We start from the raw sequence: 20,718 nt of genomic DNA, 5'->3' as shown, positions 1-20,718 counted from the left end.
CTGTCAACTCATCTTGCGCGCAAAAATAAGACACTTCGGTTCGCAGAATATGAATCAGCGGGACTTGCGCAAAGTTTCTTTGCTTTCGGTGCCAGGATAAAACTGTCGTAAAAGCGTAAGCCACGATACAAGACACACACTACAGTCTTTTTTCAAAATGACATATCTTACATGAGAAAAACTTTTATGGTTAACCTTATTTACGCCTCAAGGTTAAAATTCAGCGTCAGTTTTTACTCCGAACGGCTCATTTATTTCGGCTGTTTTACGGATAACGGCTAACCCCATAATGACTCTCTTGAATTTTCAAGTTTTTGTAACACAAATAACTCACGAAACTTGCTTGTGCTTTTTTTTTACTTTGTTCTAGCTGCCTTCTGTTTTCCTTTAAAAATTACCAGCATTGTAAGTCCACTCCACGCAAGGTTTTTTGTTTGTTTGTTTGTTTTTTTCTTTCTCGCGTGATCGAAGGGAGCAACAATCCTGAGTGGGAAAGATGGGCCTATCTTGTCCACTCGGATAGCCAATCAGAACACAGGATTAGCATTCGCCTCATCTTGCCCTCGGGTGCTGGCAGCCATAGGATAAGGTCTGTTATTATATAGTTGGATGTATTTTTATTACATAGAGCGACAGCTTATGTTTATACAAAATTCGATGGTTTGTTATTAGATTGTGCGAGAGCTTTTTTATGACAAGGCGCCACAATTTTATCATGAGTGCGACAGGTATTTCAAAGTGCGACGATTATTACAAAGGGCGACATAACACTCGACCAGCTGGTCAAATAAACTGAATGGAAAACTAATCAAATTACAGCATAGCTACCCAAAAGCAAATCCTCTTGGAGCTACCACAACTGTTCACCGTGGATGGAATTAAAGGAGTTCAACGGTGAGACGTGTTCTGAAATCTTTATTATTGCAATATGTTATTGTATCATATCAAGAGATCATATTTTTAATCTATAGAAAGAAAAGCTCTCAGTACGACTTGTAAAATCACACCTAAATATCCAGTGTGATTGTTGTCTTACCACCGCTGCCTTATTCCTCATATTGATTTAGCTAACTGGTGATTTCGTAAACAGTGGTACTTAGTTGATTTTGTACCCAGCTAGGACCATTCATAACCGATAAGTTTAGTCGTTTCGTATCCATATTAATCATGTTTGTCTTCCTGTTAAATATATTCATTCATAAATATAATTTGTGTTAAATAGCTCAGAAAAGGACTGAATATATCTGAATACAATAAACTCGAGATATAGCATTGATAAGTTTTCTTTTCTTTCTTTAACTTATTTTCTCTTCAATTTATTCACGATGCTACAGTATTGAAGTGATACTGTTAGACATGATTTTTGGAGAGCAGACCAAAAATTTAAGCCACCTTATTCATTGCGAAAAAGAAAAAATATCTCATTTAATGATTTTCTAGCGCTTATGCTACCAGCACTGGGGGGGAGAACACACGTTAAAGTAATTGAAATTGACAGAAAAAGAAAACAAAACCGAAAAAATCAATAAGTGTTGGCGATGAATATTTCATTTGGACAATGTGTTTATTGGACGACAAACTCTGGTCTAAAAAAACTCACTTTAGGCAAGAGATTAGAATCTCTTGACCTTAGGCTGGCAAGACCAATTATTTTTTAAAATAATATTCTGAAAAATTATTCTGTTCAACTCTCAGGAGGCGGTGTAAACCTCATTCATAGCGCTACAGATTTTAAGTGGCGGTATTAGACATTTCATTCCGACATAGTGTTCATTGAACGACAAACTGAAAAATAAAAGCCACGTCACTTGTTTCGAAAAAATCAACTACCTTGGAGAATAATCTTCTTGTGCTAGCACTGCTGAAATTCTATTTTAAAAAAGTTTAGTCTCCATTTTATGTTGCTCGCACGACACGAAATTAGGAAATTGAAACTGGCTCTATTTTGAAACAACGATTCATACAAACATCCGGCCTCTAGACGCAAATTCCCAGATTGGCCTACCGAGTTAGGTCCGCCGGGGGATATTTTTGTCGAAGCGTTATGCTGTATGCAGTTACAACGGTATTGAGTCAACTGTCAGACGAGTGTGAATATCTCATCATTTGGTATTTGTTTCCTTTTCGTTTAAGGTAAGTCTTGTTATCTACATGTACCAGTCGTGATGGTTAGATGAACACCCAATAAGTTCGTCAATCTATTGACTGAGTCTAAAAATACTGCCGCTCATTGTTCTACTGAAATTCGGTTTATCTGCAAAGATAACGGTAAATATCAGATTTAACAAAGTTCAAAGCTACGCCTGTTGATAAAACAACTGTCATCTGTAAATTATTTTCCACTCTGGGTGTTCAATTCTCACTAGTGCAGGAATGGTGGACGGAATTGCGACAGATTTTTTTGCGAAACAATCAGGCACTAAATAAGAATTGCAATTACGAAAAAAATAATTTTCAATATAAAATAGAAAAAATGGGGAATGATATTGACAATATCTGCTTGATCAGTGTTCAATTAATCACATCTTTCTCCTGAGACGACTGTATTTTCTTACATTTAGGTTCTCTCTGCAAACGAACAAAAATATCAAATTTTCAAAGATTTCAAATACGTTATGAAGAAAAGCAGCCGGATTGCTTCTGGCTATTATCATTTTGGTTTAGTTAATAAATCATGGTTTTTGGTGGTTCGTTTTAATGCTACGGAGAAACAAAAGCGTGCAAAGTGTAAGTACAATCCAAAACTGTCCTTATTAATTGATGAATATACTCACAGGTAAATAAAGATTCCTCTTCCAGCAACAGAGAAGCTGAATGTTGGATAAATCAGGCTAAAAAAGTGCTACACTAATTATAATACTTGCTTGGTATTGTTAGCGAGTTTGGTTTGTAAGTTTGAAAAGAATAAATAGGAAGTGTATGCTTATGGTAGAATTAACTGAATTCAATTGAAAATTTTAAAATTAAAGAGCGTTGTCATGCTCCTAATTTCGGTCTGAACGATAATGACGAGAAGACATACGTCAAAACTGAGCGCGTGTATAGTTTAAACACCGCATTGAAAAGTGGTGCTAATGATAACCCCAAGCAACTACTGTATTAAGCTGACAGAAGAAAACATAGAAAAAAAGGAAAAAGAAACACTTATCACATATGTCTTTCAAATAATTTTGAATTAACAAAGTTAATTCCTTTTGAAATGTTTTTCTTAAGGTTTTGAAGAGCCCAAATCACTGTACACAATGCCAAATAGTGCTCTATAATCACAAAAACCTCTCAGAAGCAATAAATCAATATAACAGCTTTTAAAGTGATTTGAAAGCTATTAAGTCTATCTTGAATATACATTACCATACTGCATCAAGTCGATTATTATTCAACCGTGATGGTGAAATGCAGTCTGTCTCGAAAACAGCACGAAAATATTTTGCTTGGTAGTATTTTTATGATTTCACAATTTGTTTATATCACCTGATTATAGTCGACGGCACAATAAGAAACGAAATATTTCTTTCATAGCATCGTTTGTAATGTGAATAAAACCACCGAATCTTAGTCGGCAAACAAACGTGGTACATTCTTTATTCGATCAGATAGATATATTTTGTAATGTAACGAGAGCTGAAACATTTTGGTTCATTTTGTTTTGAATCCCTATATGGTCTCTATCTCATCACGGCTACCTGAGAACTGGCAGACATTCGCCAATGCAGTGAAACGGCCGTTGGTATGCAACTCTTGTGATCTACAGCTAAGATTACCAAAAAAGCAAAAATAAAAACAAAGAAAAAACAAAAAGAAAAAGACAAATGTGATCAATGCAAGAACAAAGCGTAAAAACTGCGACAACAAAATCAAGATATTTCATGAGATGCGAGGGTTTGCAAATCAACAAATTTATTTCTTCGTTCTGAAATACTTTTACTCTCGATTTTGTAGAAACAAAACTTTATTAGTTACTTTGCCGAAAACAGGAAACTTAAATGGTAAGCAACACTTTCACGGCTTTGCCGACGGTTTGCGAGAGTTTGCAAGCAAAAATGTCTTGCCACAGGCGAATACAGTTCTCTTCAGAACTCCAAATGTTGCCTACAGGGTATGTAAAGGAAAGTTGAGGACAATTGATAAAATTGATGCTATTTTGAAAATTTTCCCTATTAGAACCACTGAACCTGTTCCTCGAGAATCAGAGCAGAACAGGTGTTAAAGACAATTTACTTGCGACGGAAATGTCTTTTTTACGACCTTTTTCGTCAATCAAAACAAAACCAGCTGACAAAGTTACCTGATTTGTAGACTACGTCGTATCGATGACGTCCTGGAACTATGCACGGGATTAAAACCAAGGGCGAAAATTCATAGTTTCATATTTGGTTGAAAATCTTCAGGAAAGAACTAATCCCGGATCATTTGGAGTTCTTTGAGTTCGAATTTACCTACAAAGCTGAATTTCCTTTTTTCGATCAAGGAGAGAAAAAGTAATCAGGTATGGAATGAAAATGAGAACGTTTCTTACATTTTACAGTTTTTAAAAGAAATTTCATTTTAGACCGATTGTGAGTTATTTAAGGGGAGATATTCAACTCCAAATGGATATTCAAACGATTAACGCTATTGTACCGTGAGAGCTTTCGGTTAATGATTTTGTTCAATGTTCAGCATTTTTGTTTTGAATTTGAACCAGATGATGTCTCACCCGTTTAGTTTGGCGTGTTTCGTTAAAATCTTACCCAGGGAATGATAGAAAAGCGCAAAAACATACCGTATAGATTTATAATATCTTTCACCTGCTGAGTCGTTCAAGATACAGAATTGAATTCATGTTTACAGAATATCAGCATCAATGTCGAATTCAGAATTCTACCAGCGGGTTACTTAAATCAGTTTTGGGTACGTTCTCTGTACCAAGTCCTGATTAATTTCTTTTAACAACGAAAGAAAAATATTGGTTCCTGTAAGGGTAAAACTAAGCTTAGCAGAGAGTGTTAATTTAACCCCAACAAACTGAAAGATGTTAGCGCTTATTGTACATCAATATGACAAAATGTAAAACCTCGCAGATCGGAAGAAGACAGTTGTAATGTATGTGACAAAAACCCGTGAAACCAAAACCATGACCTCTATTCGACACCAAATAAAGAACAAAAAATAATTCGATATCTCATAAAAAAACGCTAAGAAAGTGAGCGGCTTTTATCTTCAGACCAATATTTGACGATTCTGTATCGATTTATGCTGATCGCGCGCAGTGATCGCTAGTCTTTCATGTACTTATGTAAGTTTTGCATTGAGAAGGAACTTTTCTCATAAATGTTGAGGAATATTGTAAGAACTTACCCATGCTGAGAGTCACTTAAAATGTTAAGTTTCGTGAATTTGTTTGTTTTATTTTAATGAATAAATTCGAGTGACACTACCATTGCTCAATACTTTACACAAAACCAATGTCTCTCGAAAACCCAAATATCGTCGAAAAAGCCAAATACCAAGATTTAGCGCTATTTGGTTAGTGTCGCATCGTATTTATGAAAAAAATTTCAAAACCGTGGAACATAGAAAAAACGTCACAAACCAAAAACAGCAAACAGCACGATAGGTTGTATATAGTCAAGTCCACATTGATTTATTTATATGTATTTTCAGAACTTCTAGGCTAAATCAAGATAAGACAAAACAAAACAAAACAAATACAAATAAGGTAAGGTGAACTTCAATTCCAATATAAGATGCTCCTTAACTCCTTTATGAGGACTGCTCGAGGAAAATATTCACCTATTGTGAATAAAGAGCACGAAGAAACGCGATAAGTGAGACAGCTGTATCCATGTCAACCGCAACCTCTGCGTCCGCCAGCTTGCCACTTTTCCCGCGCCCGCGTTTGCGCTCGTCTCCACTAACTGAGGGCGGCTGGTACAGGTTATAAAAATATACTAACTTTGATTAGAAGTTGACATATTCATAGATCGAACGAGATTGAATACATTTTTTCGGTATTGTTCTGCAATCTAGTTGGAGTTCGTAAAACCTGACTTCAATTAATTACGCAGGCGATTGCCAATCTTCAACAGTAAATATAATCAGGGGAGAAAATGAAGGAAGAAGTCAAATGAAAAAAAATTAACAGAAAGAATTTTGCCAACTGATTTTAGTTTTCATGTCCTTCGCCTGTAATCGAGATCGCTTTGTCGATCTTATTTATAGTTTCAACAATTGTAATGATCAAGGTTTTTTAATGAGTTCTACAATGCCCGCTTGTGTATCCCCATGGTTTTCCTTAAGTATACCTCCCAGGTTGCTTAGTTCAGCGCTGCGTGGAAAATCCTTTACGCACAACCTTCATTTTCAAGAACTTGAAATTTTTATTCCATGACGCAAGTGACGAGAAAGTTGACGTCTGTTATTATAAGTTCCCGGCTACCTTATTCGTAAGACAGCTGCAGTGTGATGTTGTAACCTATGGATACTAACAAAAGATTAGTTTGTCCATTGTAAGATAAGAAAATGAGAGAGTCCTATAAAAACTGAATAAGTCCACTGGAAAAACATACAAAAAAATGTGTTAGTGATAGGCTGACAGGGTTTAATTTCAGTTTCACGTTGCGTTAGTTTGCCCCCGCCTGTAAGTAGTTTTTTGGTTACGCTGGCTTTCTGACGATACTTAGGACAGGCTTGATTTCATCTTATCATAGATAAGCAACATTCATATTAATTGCCCTTCTGGAGTTTGCCATGATATAATTTTAATCGAGAAGAAGAAGGTCAGTTAAAAAATGGTGAGCATCTGCCGTAGAACTGGCCAAAATTATCTAAATTATCGCTCCAAACTGAAGAACCGCCAAAGTATATCCCCATTGTAGTGAAATAATGGGGCTAAGAAACTATGAATTCAAAGATAAAAACAAAAACCGTTAAATGAACCAGACGTTTCTTTATACAGATGGATGCGAGAACATGGCTTCTTTGAAAAATCTAAAACTGAACGAATGGTGAAAATGAAGAAAACCAAAATATCCAAAAACCCTAATGCCCTCACTTTTGAGTAACTTAAGAACTAAGTCCAGTATTGCACGTCCAATATTCACTGCATTTTCAAGGTTACTTAAGTACTTCAAGCTACGTGCGGAATGTATGAAGTGAAAGGGGAATACTACGTGAGCTTAGCTCATTAAGATAATTGTGTCTTCCGTTGCACCTGCCTAATTCATACAAGATAGAAAAGTAAAAAATCACCCCACGAAGACTTTCCAAAGAAAAGAAGCCCAGAAATACAGAAATATTTGAGTAACTTCATGACGACATCTCTCATTTGGATGCTTTCGGTCGACATATGGTAGTAAACTCTACAAACGCAGTGATAGTTACATGGTTTCAAATGTTTGTCTATTAGCATTTTCCAGTGAGCTGTTCTTAATTACAGCATTTATCGTACGTGATCGCGATTTCCTTGAAAACAGTACTATCACGCATGTCGATGAGCTGTCTTTCTTGCGCAACATAAGGGCGAATAGATTACATCGTTAGCTATGCACAGTTAGAAAACTGTTATGAATACAGTGAAACGCAAGAAGTAGTTTTCATCCCTTCACCATTGTCAAAAATTTAAAAGGTGACGTCGTAACCTTAAGGTGGGCAAATCGTCGTAAAGAAACATCGTCATATGCTTCTGCATATGCTTAATCCTTCATAGACGACACAATCTCATGAAACAAAATATTGCGTGAAATAAATTCTCGGACACAATAGCATTAAATTTTCACGATGTAGGGTGAACGCTTGGGACGAGATTCTATGGTCCCTTTGATCGTGGAATTCACAACGTATAAATTGAAAAAGTGCATCATGAAAGTTTATTCTAGTTTTTCGTTTCGCCTGGAAAATGTGTGAACTCATTGGTCAATAACCGATGTTTGAGACTTCAGAAGGAGAGTAAGAGAGAATATTTCGCCATCTTAATTTCTTTTAGAGGTGGTATTTTGAACGGTGATGTGAGAGCCTCTCATTTGAGAAACAAATTTCCGGTATTAAATCGGAACATGGGTCTGTAATATAAAAGAGGAAGGGGCTTGATAAGAGATCGCTAGACGAGTAATCATGAGTTTGAGCCGACTGACGAAGGATTCTTGAACAATTTTAAATGTCTTTTATAGGCTAGGTCTGTTTTATTCTATGATTTATTTTATTCTATTATTGCTTATCTTTTTTTGTAACATTTTTGAATCACACAGTTTCACATGATACAGAGGAAGTTTCGATCAGTAATTACATAGGTTGACAGTGGCAAGTACTTATGCAGACCATTTTATAAAGTGATATTTAAACGCATAAGATTATATACGTTAATAATTAAAATCCACAAGCGGGGGCAGCTTTGTTCTTAAAAGGAAATCAAAGTAAGACGCTTCCACAGTATCCACCACAAGCTGTGAGGCAAGCTTTTTAACTGATCTGAGAGATTTCAAAAGGCGAGTACGAGCTTCGAAAATGCTATACATGTTTAGTTACCTAGGAGAAAACTGACACTGTCATTGAAAAAGATTCAGCAGAGCACCTTGCGACATGGCTGCGTGAGGTATTTCCACTAGGGTGTCCTATCTTCCGCCATTGTAGGGATAACCAACGCAAGGCACTTCATATGAGTTCGGTTCCTTCGGGTAAGTAATTCCAGAAAGTTCGCATATTAACACTTTTGTGTATAACTACTTTGACGACTTGATCCAGAGATTCCCTAGGCTCAGATGATATCGTTAAAAAAATAAAAAAAACAGTTTCGTTGTTTTGTTCCGAGGTTAACAACAATATATATCTTTATGTCGTGGTAGGTCGGCCCGAAGGTTTGGAGTGAAATCAAGTGGCGAACTTCGTATTACAAGTGCAAGTAGTGTTTCTGTCCAATTTATGAGTTCATCAAAATACGTGAATTTGTTAAACATTATGCCTGCCTCCTTTAACTCCCATTTTTTTTAACCCTTAAACTTGATAAGAAAAGCAGCTTTTTTACATTGATACGTAATCTTGTGGGTGTAGCTTTTTTATCCAGAAACCTCTCACGACTTTAGTTTTCAGCATTTTGAGTACTTTTTTCAATATAACTAAGTTCGCAAAGAATATGGCAACCGATAGACCGTTTTGCTGCTTAAAATTACGTTTCGCCGTCCGCGACACAGAGACGTGATATGGAAACTTCCATCCAAGCCAGATTTCTTTCTCTTGATATGATTAGCTGTATTCATGTCACCTTGCCCACCTTTTTTGCCCTAAGAAAATCTTGCCTTAGGGGAGCCACTTAAAATGCGTCGAAGATCTTTATAGTAATCATATGAGAGAAAAAAAATGTCACATGTTTCTCAAACTGGTAACTTTTCATGTAGTGCAAGGACTTAAGTTTTTAACATTTTTTACAAGAAGTTTCACATTGGAAGAAAAGAGTGAAAATAATCAATGACCAAAATCATGATAAAAATTTATTGGAATTGATAAACAGTAGACGTATTTCAGCTAAATTGAGATTCTCATATATAAAGTGACAGTTTTCATAAGACCTTAGTGAACCTGTCTGTTTTTGAAAAATGTCGTTAGAAACATACATGAAACGCAAATCGAGATAAATAGTAAATGAGTACATAACACCAAAATAAAACTTTTACAATTTTAACTTCAAATTCTCCAAAATTTGCAAGGATATCACTCTCAACCTCATTTAATTTATTTCAAATATTTGAAGAAACCTAGCCATCGTCTAGACAGTAGATAGTCTAGGGAAATAAAGGAAAATGGATAAACGAGCGGATGAATTCATTTATGGATAAAACAGTTATTAGATTATTACTGGAAGTGGAGCCGGGAGACCCGCTGTGCAGATCAATTGCTCTGTATTTTACATAATCTGTCGCCCGTTTGATTGGTCATGCATCTGTTAGAGTCCGTCGTTTAGAAAAGTTCTCTCTGAAACCTTTTTATGTTTGTGGGACGTGATCTTCAAAAGTAAATAGTCGACCATTTGTTATTAAAATCCGCTAACATACGCTGTTTTTTTTTTCTTCTATAAAATGAATTGAAATCAAGACTCCTGTACTGTACTACTGTAAGGCGCAGTTCAATTGATCGAGGGGTTTTCAAAAGGCGTGTGGACGTTTTAAAACTTTCACCTAAGGTCAGCCAAATATTAAGGTAAATGACACTGAAACTATAGAAAAAACGTTCAGCTGAGCATCCTGTGACACGAACACGAGAGGTATTTTCACGAGCGTCTTCAATCTTTCGCTGTTGAAGGGAACCTTTAACAGGATACATTCTCTCCATGAATGCGATGTCTGTGGATAAGTATCACGAAAAAGTTTACACTATGACATTTTTTCATGCATCACCGCAATAACGACTTGATTCTGTAATTTAAATCGGCTCGGATCAAAGTTGCTCAGGAACAATACTGAATATTTCTTCCAAACGTGAACTTGATGATATCCGTAAAAACCTGATTACGTTTCCCTTAAAAAATTAAGTATATGACGTATGTGTTTCATTCTTACTTTATTTTTCGATGAAATATTTCGTAAGATATAAAATATTTCTTAAATCGCAATATTTGCGCATTAGCCACTGACGTAAGGAGCTCAGTAATGTGACTGGTTTTGAGTTGACTCGAGAAACGCACAACTTCTGAGGATCTAAAATAGCATAAATGTGAGCATTTGATAAACTGGCTGCTTACGACCTTTTGGACTCGGCCTAGTTCAGTGCATGAGCCCGCCGCTATTTCACCCAGCCCGGCAGAAGGCTGCCATGGGTTTAAGCTGGAGATCTTCGCCCTCTCCGAAATCAGAACATAAAAGGGTCTGTAGCAGATCAAATTTATGCCATCAAATGCTTCTTTTCTTTCATTTAACCTTATGAAATGTAGGCTACAGAAAATTACAGCTACGAACTTTATTTGAAGATCCACAGTTTTCGGTAATTTTGTGATGGAACCAAAGGTGAAAATATTATTCTCATATCGTATCACGGGCTGCAGGCGAAAATGTGTTACAGAATTGCGACTTGATAGGACAAGGCGCTTTTCCTTTTGTATAAGTGAATGTGTGTTGTTGTTTTTAGACGGGGTGACCTCATTTTCTGTAAGTGTTGGAAAATTCGCGAGGTATTTCGCGATCGTGGATCGATAGTCTATAAGCCAAGATCAAGTTATGGTCTTTTTGAATGCAGAATTATTGCTTATAAGGACATTTCACCTTTCGTGGCATATTGACACCATCTAGGAACCTCGAACATTATTCAGTATTTTATTAATGTAACTGTGGGTGTTCTAGTTACTATGCCCACCATTTTGCCATTAGAAAATTTTGCCAAGGGTGAGGTACTTAAAATACAACTTTATTTTTGGCGACTCAAGCTTCTTTTAATCTAAAAGATGTTAATTTTAGAAGTTGACAGCTTGTAAATATTTAATGATCAACGTTGGACCAAAATTTGATTAGCATGGATAAGATGTATTAAAGAACTCCAGAAATAAGACTTTTGAGAATCCCTAGTTTGAATTCTCCAAAATTTGCAAATATATTGCTCTTATCCTTACGTCTCTTCAAAAACTACTCTATCTTTAAACAAACAATAACCTACTGAAATAATGACAAAATGAGTAAACACATGTGAGGATAATTAAAAAAATTAATTAATTAATGCATGAAAGTGGTTGAACGAATGATAAAATAAATGCATTTTCAAGCGATGCTCAGAGGATCTGTCAAGTTAGGTCCTCGATAAATTTCTGACATCAAAATTTATTTTAAGATCAAAGTAAACATTTTAGAAGTGCATCCTCCAAAATTAGACATATAAGTAAACATTTAGTTGTTTCAATTAATGACTTATCAAGTAATTCGGATCAGTTTACTCAGAAGGAAAGATATCGTTATTAAAAAGTGTTCTGAAGAAACAGTTTCACACAACTCCCTGAAACGAATGTTTTAGGTTTTGTTATCATAATTTATTCTTATGATTAGCTCTGTTTTGGAGGTAAGTTGAGTAACACATAAAGAATATTGAAAGAGTATGTACATGGTATATGTCATTGGCTTGTTTCCTCTGATGGATCTATGATTCTTACTACCTCATGCTAACATTTTATGCATATATTATAGATGCGCGCGCTCGATAATACGAATAGAAGCCAAGAGACACTCGTTGCAGATTAATTGATTCGTATTTCCACAGTTTGATTGGTCGTTCAGCTATCACGAACTTGTCGTTCAGAAACGTACTTCCAGGTATATGTAGTGCAATTGATTCTACCGGCTTACAATTTAATAATGTCAGTTCAAATGGAAGATAACAAAGAAAAAGATGTGTTTCTCACTGTTGATTTTTTGCTCGATTCCCCTCTACGTTAAGGTGTAGACCAATTTTATTGCAATAGTAGTATTATAGTAAAATTGCTTCTTTAAAATATTTTAATGTTAAATTTATAAAGAACTCATCTCGCCATGAGTACCTGTACTAGTACTTATGCATTCTATGGGAAAACAGATAAATATTGATGTTGAATTTAAAGTAGCTTTTATCTCCGGATCCAAAGGATTTACTTGGTAATATGTTTTTGTTTTCGTAATACACGCGAGTAGAGCCAATTTGTATAATTTTAGCCGATAATAATGATAACACTGGTTGAAATATATCATTGTCCAAGCAAAATACTGTTTACTTTGGCACAGCTACAATCCGGTTGAAAACGTTCCAGCCTCAGTCAAAACAAATACATTCGCCTGTGCTTCTTTTTGCTTCTTTCTGTGCCCCCCAAAAAAGCATTTATGCTAAACAGTAAGAGAGATTAACGAGAGATTTCTGTAGGTGAGTAATTCGAAATTGAGCGCATGATGCATGATCTTGTTTCAGTTTTGCTATTGCAAAAGATAACTGGCTGGAATTCGAAAAGGGCTGGCAGTTTATAAATAGAATATGACACTTCGAGGATGATACTCTTTGTATGAAATGAATCTTTTATTCAAAGGTTACTAAGTTACTGTACAATGCCTAGCCTTTAATTCACGAACTATTACTAGGAATAATACATTTTTTATATGGACAACCGAAGATATTCAGGATAGGTGAAGAAGCTTAATTTCAGATCGTATTAGAATGGACACTAATCTAGAAAAGTCATGGGCCAAAAAATCTCCACAACACCTTTAACGGATAAATTCAAATAATTTCGCGGTCACTTTCAAATTATCATGTACTATAATTCTTCGGATTAAACATCGAGGCTGAATATTATCATTAAATATTCTATGAAATATAGTTGAGGTTTGGAATATAAGAAAGGGAAAAAAAGTCTTTTGCCTACAAGCTTAAAATAGAAGGGCGAAAAAACAACTTTTGGATCACTATTTGATTTAAATGGGAGCCAGCAACTTAATAGACATGAAACCAAGAAGGCTAAAAACTTCACTATATCGTGGTTTTAGCTAGCGTTAGTTACTGTAGCAGGTGTTTGTCTCAAATTTGTTTTTCAGGTCAAAGCGTTTTTTCCCAGTTAGGTCTCTCCAGATTCTTGCAGTTTTCCAGGGAAAAATTAAGCTTTTCTTTCGATTAAATTGAAAAAAAAAACATTTTCTCTTCTATTTTTATATGCCCTTTCTAAAGTAAACACTGTTACATTACGAGTTGAAAATATGGCAATCTGTCAAAAGAATTTTTTTTTGTCGTCTGGGCGCGAATAAAAATATATTCTTTAACTCTTTTTGGCGCTCCTTTTGTTATTGAAATGCGAGCACTGTTGTGTCTTGAACCACAAATGAGATTAAATTTCTTCTTGGCGGTTTAACACACTAACAAGTTGAATTGAAATGAGCGCAAGTGGTGAAATTTAGGAGCTAATAGCTGATTAGCATTTAAAGAAGCCGCTCAGTTTAAGTGCAGTGGTGGGTGTTCCCACGGATATCCATCACCAAGTCAATTTAAATTATCCATCTTCTGAAGGACAGGTCTGAAAACATCGAAAATATAATCTTCATCCTATATATTAGATCTGATAAGCCGTGAGGTGTGTCCTCACCACAGATGATAGAATACTTCAGGCAGTACGAAGAATGGGTTACCAAATATCCGGGTAAATTAACACAATTATTTCAATGCCCAACCGTACGAAAACGCAGTTTCAGTTTTATCGGCTTCTACAAACCCTTCATGACTGTTTACACCGTGGCAAGAGATAATATAATTTATACCATAGATGCGATAGAGATGTTTATTTTTCTTCCTGTGAACGTCATCGTTTTACAAATGGAAGTCATTCTCCAAATTTGCTACAACCAACCATAGAAGTGCATTTAGAGGTCAAATAAATCAGACTTGCCGTTATCCTTTACCTATGTGGGTAGTATTTAATCATTAGAGGGGTCACCAATGCATTTAAAGTCTAGGAAAAGAATTTTCACAGACAGTCATAGCTGACCGATATCACAAGGTGCTATATAAAACTGAGAGAATCATTCTTCTATGAGGAGATCACATCAGGTGCTTAGTTAAATTGCTCTGAGCTTTTCAATAGGCTTAAGTTCTTCTGCTTCTGCACCTAACGATTAGGCTTTTGAAAACGAGTCTATGTAATCTATGGGATGGAAAATTTTTGAAACACCTTACAACACGGATATCTTGAAATTCCCGGGCGGCATTTCTTTCTTTTTCATTGCAGAAGTTTGCTTTTAACTACAAAGTTTTTTTTCTTTTTTTAAATGTCTCAAAGGAAGTGTGGACAACCTGAAGACCGAGCTAATTAACGCAAAAGCTCCTCGCAAAAATACTAGAATTCATGCTTTAGGCTCTCTCTAGAGCGCAGAATCCGACTGGTATGCAGGAGTTTCAAAATTAAGAAATACCCTTGTGGAATAATCAGAATTTAAAAATTGTTCAATTCTCGCGAAGTATAAATTTGACATGTTCGTGTCATTTCTATTTCAATATTTTTAGAACGACAGGATCCAACAATGATACAAATAGTTCTTACCTCATTTGCATTTTGTACAGTTTTATCCATTTTCAGAAAAGTCATTCCTTTCAGCTTTACTTAAGGGAAAGAGGTTTGGATTACAAAAAAAAAGGATCCTAAAGATGCTTTCATTTATTATTTACTTTCTTAATTTGTTATGAGTCGGGGACTTCAGTAGGATCCCGCCACAATCAAATTGACTCGTACACAACTGCTCTTGCCTCCAATCAGTTGCCTAATGTTCCCGTACACTGGAATTATTAACTGATAAGAAAGAAGTTTTTTGTCTCTCTGTTTTTGTACAGAGGTCTTAGGGTTGTCCATTAAAGAGTTCTTTTTTTCACAAGTCTATCAAAAACTGGTTCATCCAAACAAAGATAAAAGTGGAATCGATCGAAGTTGGACATACTAATTCAAATTTCTTACGACCTCGTTAATTAGATGTCTTTAAAACAAACACCAATTGCAGGAAGAATAAAAGCAGCTTATCGTTTTCAAACATAAAACATTAAAACGAAACTGAACATAACTATTTTCAAAAGTAAACATTTCACACTATTTATTTTGTCTGAATTATAAATTTAATTTTAAGGCAAATTTAAACGTTCCTCTTGATTTTTCTGATAAAAAGTCGTGAGATATGTCTCAAAGTGAGTGAGAAACCTTCATTCGACAAAAGCAATCGGAAAACCGTGGGACGTTATTTCCATGACATGAAAAAGATCAAAAAACAACTTTAACGATATACAGTCAATTCTAATGTCACTTGGGACAAAAATACAACAACGACAGATACTGATAAAAATCGTATTTCCTAGATTTTGAGCTTTCAACAGCAAACAAGATTAAGGGGGATTTAGTTCACAAGAAGACCGAGGTTCTTAATCTTTAAATTGCAATACTCACCACTTCTGAGGGTAAATACTCAACTAGCGAGTTACAAGCATAAGGTAAAGGGAGTTTCTGAAAAAGTGCTTCATTGAATAACAATTCTAAAAGCTTCGTCCACTCAAATGCGTTTTTGGGAGAAAATGCGCACATTTTTATGCATTTTTCCCATCATCCACACTAAAACACACGAAAACGCTGATGCAAATGAAGACTTGCGAAAACGATTTGAAAAGTGGAGAGTTACGAAACGATGCATCATTTTCAAATCGATCTGTGTCATGCATAGACAGGTGAAAAGGGAGCTTGAAAACGTCCAAGATTGAGTCACGTACTGTCTCTTTCATCCGCAATTTGGTCCTTCTAGACGGAAACGCAGTCAAAATGTTTACATTTCCTAATGAAGACGCAGACATATGGATGGTTAAGAGCAAAACAGAAAATGTGGGCGTAAATATCTCGGTTCGTCTTCCTGTACTTGAGATGAAAATGCACTGCAATGTGACATTTTTAAAACTCATTACTCAGTTGGTTGGAGCTCATTAATGCGGCTTAGGCCAAACCAAGTGAAATTTTACAAACTGAAAAGGAAAGTTAGTAAATAGAGAAAGATGTCAAAAAGGAAATGAAGACTGATTTCCATTTAATCAGCACGTTTTTATTTTCCACAGGTAAGAATTATGGTAGACCGTTTTGCATGACTTAAAAGGTTGGAGATAAATCATGCTAACAGGAAGTTAAAACTGTATGGTTGCTCACCGTTTTTCAAGGTAATCCACTGTGGTGTGCTAGCCGATAGTGATCGATCTCTAAGGTTTTGAAATAATACGTTACATTGTTTACTTTTGTGAGTTTACTGCATTTCGCTGAGAGTCGGAGAAATTATTAAAACTCAATGACCGTTGAATCGGTTTCAAAACTGATGTAAACTAAACCAATGTCTTTTTTTTTTTCTTCTGATAAATTTGAAAACCACCAATAACGAAAGCCGGCAATAATAGTGAGTTGCTAAGACTGGATAGTTGTCTTGAATAATATCTGAAATCAAAAGTTCAATATAGATTTAGTCGGTACTGTGTCAGGTATTAAAGTTCTTTAGAAGCCTAGGTTTTCCTTTTCATCATAAGCTTTAGCCAAAGAAATCTCTACAAATCCACCATCATCATTATCTGATTTTATCTCGACCACAATGCCGCCATTTCCCATCATTTAACGAACGTAGAGATACTGCTATTTGTGTAAGGATCTCCGTCAGTGCTAGTGGAAGGGAATCGGGAGATGTGATGAGTAAGTGAGAAAACGGTAAAGCTCTCCCAAAATCCAGACTGTGGTTGTCAGTTGTATTCAGTTAATGACTCTTTCTTGATTTCTGTCTTTTTTTTAAATTTACATGAAGTAGTAAAAATATACTTCTTTATTTATCAGAATGAAACTATAGGATACGGCTTGTTCAAAAGAAACAATAATCACTTAACGTTTATCTTCTCTATTTTCTTTTAGTAAATTTCAATCTTGAACAACTGTTATAAATCGGCGTAGAACTGAGGAACAATCACCAGCAAAAAAAAAAACAAATTTAAAGCTATTATTCATCATTAGTAGCTGCACTCTTCATTTGGAACACAGTCCCAGTACTCAACAGTCCTCAGATTCAACAGTGTCATGGAAAATTCAACCGAAACCGGAAAAACAGCAATGACGGCACTGCAATTGACAGAGTATACCTTCTTTGCTGTTATATTTATTTTCGCTGTGACCGGAAATACCCTCGTCTGCCTCGTAATTGCACAGACACCTCGTATGCGCACCACTCGTAACTTTCTGCTTGTAAACTTGGCAATTTCAGACCTAATGGTGGCTTTATTTTGCATCCCGTTTGATGTCGTGTTAAAAGTGGCCTCTCCTGTGTGGCCACTTGGTGAAGCACTGTGCAAAGTTGTATGGCCTGCTATGACGCTGTTCACAAACTGCTCAGCGGCAACTCTTGCAGCAATAAGTTATGACAGGTAAGATTTGTTGGCTTAACCTTTAATGGGAGACAAATGGTGATTTTTTTGCGAATTCTTGCCCTTTTATCGATGTTAGGTATTTTCAACTTGACAAAAACTACAGCACCAACATCCTTCATTTCCATATAATATGAATGATGGCAAGGAATGGATTGGTTACGACCATGGACGCTTCCCATTCGCTAGAATAGGTCAGCCAGACTTGTTTCGATCTTCTTCACGCTAAATAATTCACTCCGACCTATGCCAAAATTTTAACTTTAGCGACCGATCATCATTAACGATTTTTCCGTTATAGGTATCGAGCCGTAATATACCCTTGGAAGCCTCGCTTCACGACAGTTCAAACATCCATCATAATAAGCTCCACATGGTTAATGTCTTTGCTTCTTGTTCTACCCTACATTCTGGCGTTAAAGATGGTGGAAGGTGAATGCCGAGAAGACTGGCCGGTGCCTGTTGCTGTAAAACTGTACACACTGGGCTTGTTTGTGTTCCAGTACGCACTTCCACTCTCGATCATAGGCTTTGCGTATTCCATGGTGGCACTGAAGCTACGTGAACAAGCAAGCATCCTGGCAAGAAATCGTAAAGCGAGTGGCATATCTGAAAGTGCGTATGAAAAAGCTAAGAATGCCGGGTCCAGTCAGTACATGGAGTCTGCTATGGAAAGCGAGCTAGCGTCGAATGATCCCTCCTTCGCTAACAGTACTCAGATGTCGGTCATAAATAACAAAACAAAGTTCACAGCGAGCAAGCCTTCGAACACACGGAAAGAGGAGAAACGTCTGCAGAGATCAACGAAGATTATCAAGATGTTGGTTTCAGTCGTGCTTCTCTACGCCATATGCCTTCTGCCCAATCAAGTCGTGTGGCTATGGTATGAGTTTGGTTCAGGTGCCAATTGGCCCCATTTAAGTACATTTCTTACTTTCGGAAGTCTCATGGTTTATGTTAATAGCTGTGTAAACCCACTACTCTATGCTGGTATGAACGACGAGTTCAGGAAAGGTTTTGCGAGGATTCTTAGATGTCAATGCAACAACGGTCGTTCGACTTAGTTCCATTCATTTTAAAGAAAGGAAATCAACTTAGTATGTTGAACCACTTGCAAGGCCGAGTCTATCTATTTTTTCATCACAGTCACAGTTTATCAACTTTTCTCACAACACCTGCGACTGGTTTAGTGATGAACTAACCTCTAGCGAACTACTTAGGGTATAAGTACAGGAAGAAGAACCAAACTAATCAATTGATTGCGATTTTGACAAATAATTCAGTACCACAAAATATCGGCGGAAAGGTTTTTGAGGGAGAGAAGAATCTACACTGGGATTAAGCAGAGTCGCGATGGGACGAACCACTTGCTAATCACTTCCGAACTGGCCAGTCAGTGCGCGCGAAAAGCACTATTCACCTGTGTGGTAGATACTAAAAGTACATATTTAAGTCTATACAATTTGCAACTTGGTATAAATAAGGACGAGTGGACTTTTCGATTGACTGAAACCAACCTATGTCCGAAAAATGTGGTTAATTATTGATAATGTAGGTGAATATAGGGAACACAGACAGTGAACATGACAAGTGAAATTTTTACAGAGCGAGTTTTACTTTATATGAAGTTCATTACAGAGTTGCTCACGCGTTTTTAATGTTTTCTTTTTACACAACTGGGCATTTGTCCATTTACATTATTGTTAGGTTATTCTTGGAGACGATTTGCATTTAGAAAAAGGTGCCATCCGGTGTTTCTCAGCGCGCACAAGAAAATGAGAACGAATTTAATTACATCACCATTACTTTGCTTTCCCTCTCTGTTGGAAAGATGGTTAGTTTCGGTAGATTTCCCCTTTTTCGCTTTGAAAACTTCAATCGGTAAACTGTCTTATTGCCCCCTAAAATACTTTTCGTGTCTTGCCTTGGGGCTTACAGTTGTTCCATTCTCCTTTGTTTAAATTAAATTCCCTTTCAACAGCCTGGTGCAACGTTTCAGCTGTTTTAACAGCACTTACAATCATCTAATCAAAACTTTCTTCAATACATTTGTCATTACCTGCAATACTGCTACTATTAGTGTTTTCATTGGCGGAGACTGCACATCCTATAAAAATGAAACGGAAAATGAAACGGGAGATGAATCTAAAATGGATACTTCTGGGAAATTTTACAACCGTCGAAACACGCCACGCGAAAAAAAGTGTCAACTTTTTTTTTTTCCTGCTCTATGTTAAACATTGGCCGCACTGTCAACAGAAGTTTTATTGAAATATACCCCGTAGCTGCTGTGTAATCTTATTACGGTTACCTTATCTTAAACTAACCAATCTAAGTTAAGTAATAAGAGCTACCTTTTTTTTAAAACTCGTAAATCTTTCTTCTTTACAGAACAGTTGAAAAGTAGTAATAGAATTGAATGATGTTAAAAACTTACACAAAATCAATATTAGCTTTTCAGCAATAAAGGATGGAAAAACATCTTTTCAGCTCAACGAACTCGAACTGAGTTATTTCACCACGGACTATTTGAATGGGTTTTAACAGATTTATTTACTTTCTAGAAACAAACACTAACGGAAAAATGAACATAACAAAGAAAACAAAAAATATACAACAAAATACAACATCAAAAGAGTACATTACGTGGGAATCCAAGATGTAAACGTAATATTCTTTGTTATTCAAGAAATGATAACAAAATGAATTAAAACAAGTCTTTTGTCGAGCGCAAACAAAGTTAGGTTTGTAGAACGTTGTTTGCATTCTAAAAAAGCCACGCTTAATTCCCATTTTTTTAAACAAAACACCATTATTTAAAAAGGTCGGAAAACCCCCCAAAAC

General features: G+C 36.0%; 1 protein-coding gene across 7 annotated transcripts; it reads left to right on the top strand.

Annotated features, from left to right (window-relative positions):
• Positions 1-856: 856 nt before the first annotated feature.
• LOC131775695 (RYamide receptor-like) lies at positions 857-20,340 on the top strand. Of its 7 annotated transcripts, none has more exons than XM_066161313.1 (4): positions 857-894; positions 16,540-16,638; positions 17,369-17,874; positions 18,176-20,340. In XM_066161313.1, the coding sequence occupies exons 3-4, from the start codon at positions 17,531-17,533 to the stop codon at positions 18,936-18,938; spliced, it is 1,107 nt and encodes a 368-aa protein (XP_066017410.1). In that variant the 5' UTR covers positions 857-894; positions 16,540-16,638; positions 17,369-17,530; the 3' UTR covers positions 18,939-20,340. The 7 variants fall into 7 exon arrangements, with proteins under 7 accessions (XP_066017410.1, XP_058947802.2, XP_058947803.2 ...); XM_059091819.2 differs by lacking the exon at positions 857-894 and adding an exon at positions 10,042-10,167; XM_059091820.2 differs by lacking the exon at positions 857-894 and adding an exon at positions 12,787-12,840.
• The last annotated feature ends 378 nt before the right edge of the window (positions 20,341-20,718 follow it).

Source organism: Pocillopora verrucosa, chromosome 14 (assembly GCF_036669915.1).
Source record: "Pocillopora verrucosa isolate sample1 chromosome 14, ASM3666991v2, whole genome shotgun sequence".
In the NCBI taxonomy this organism is placed as follows: Eukaryota; Metazoa; Cnidaria; class Anthozoa; order Scleractinia; family Pocilloporidae; genus Pocillopora; species Pocillopora verrucosa.
The sequence above is the reverse complement of the archived record's forward strand: the minus strand, read 5'-3'. Positions and strand labels throughout refer to the sequence as shown.

Excerpts from the sequence above, each read along its gene's own strand:
- LOC131775695 (XM_066161313.1), top strand. The coding sequence starts at position 17,531 with ATGGAAAATTCAACCGAAACCGGAAAAACAGCAATGACGGCACTGCAA. Across the intron at positions 17,875-18,175 it reads GCAGCAATAAGTTATGACAG|GTATCGAGCCGTAATATACC; the intron begins GTAAGATTTGTT and ends TTTCCGTTATAG.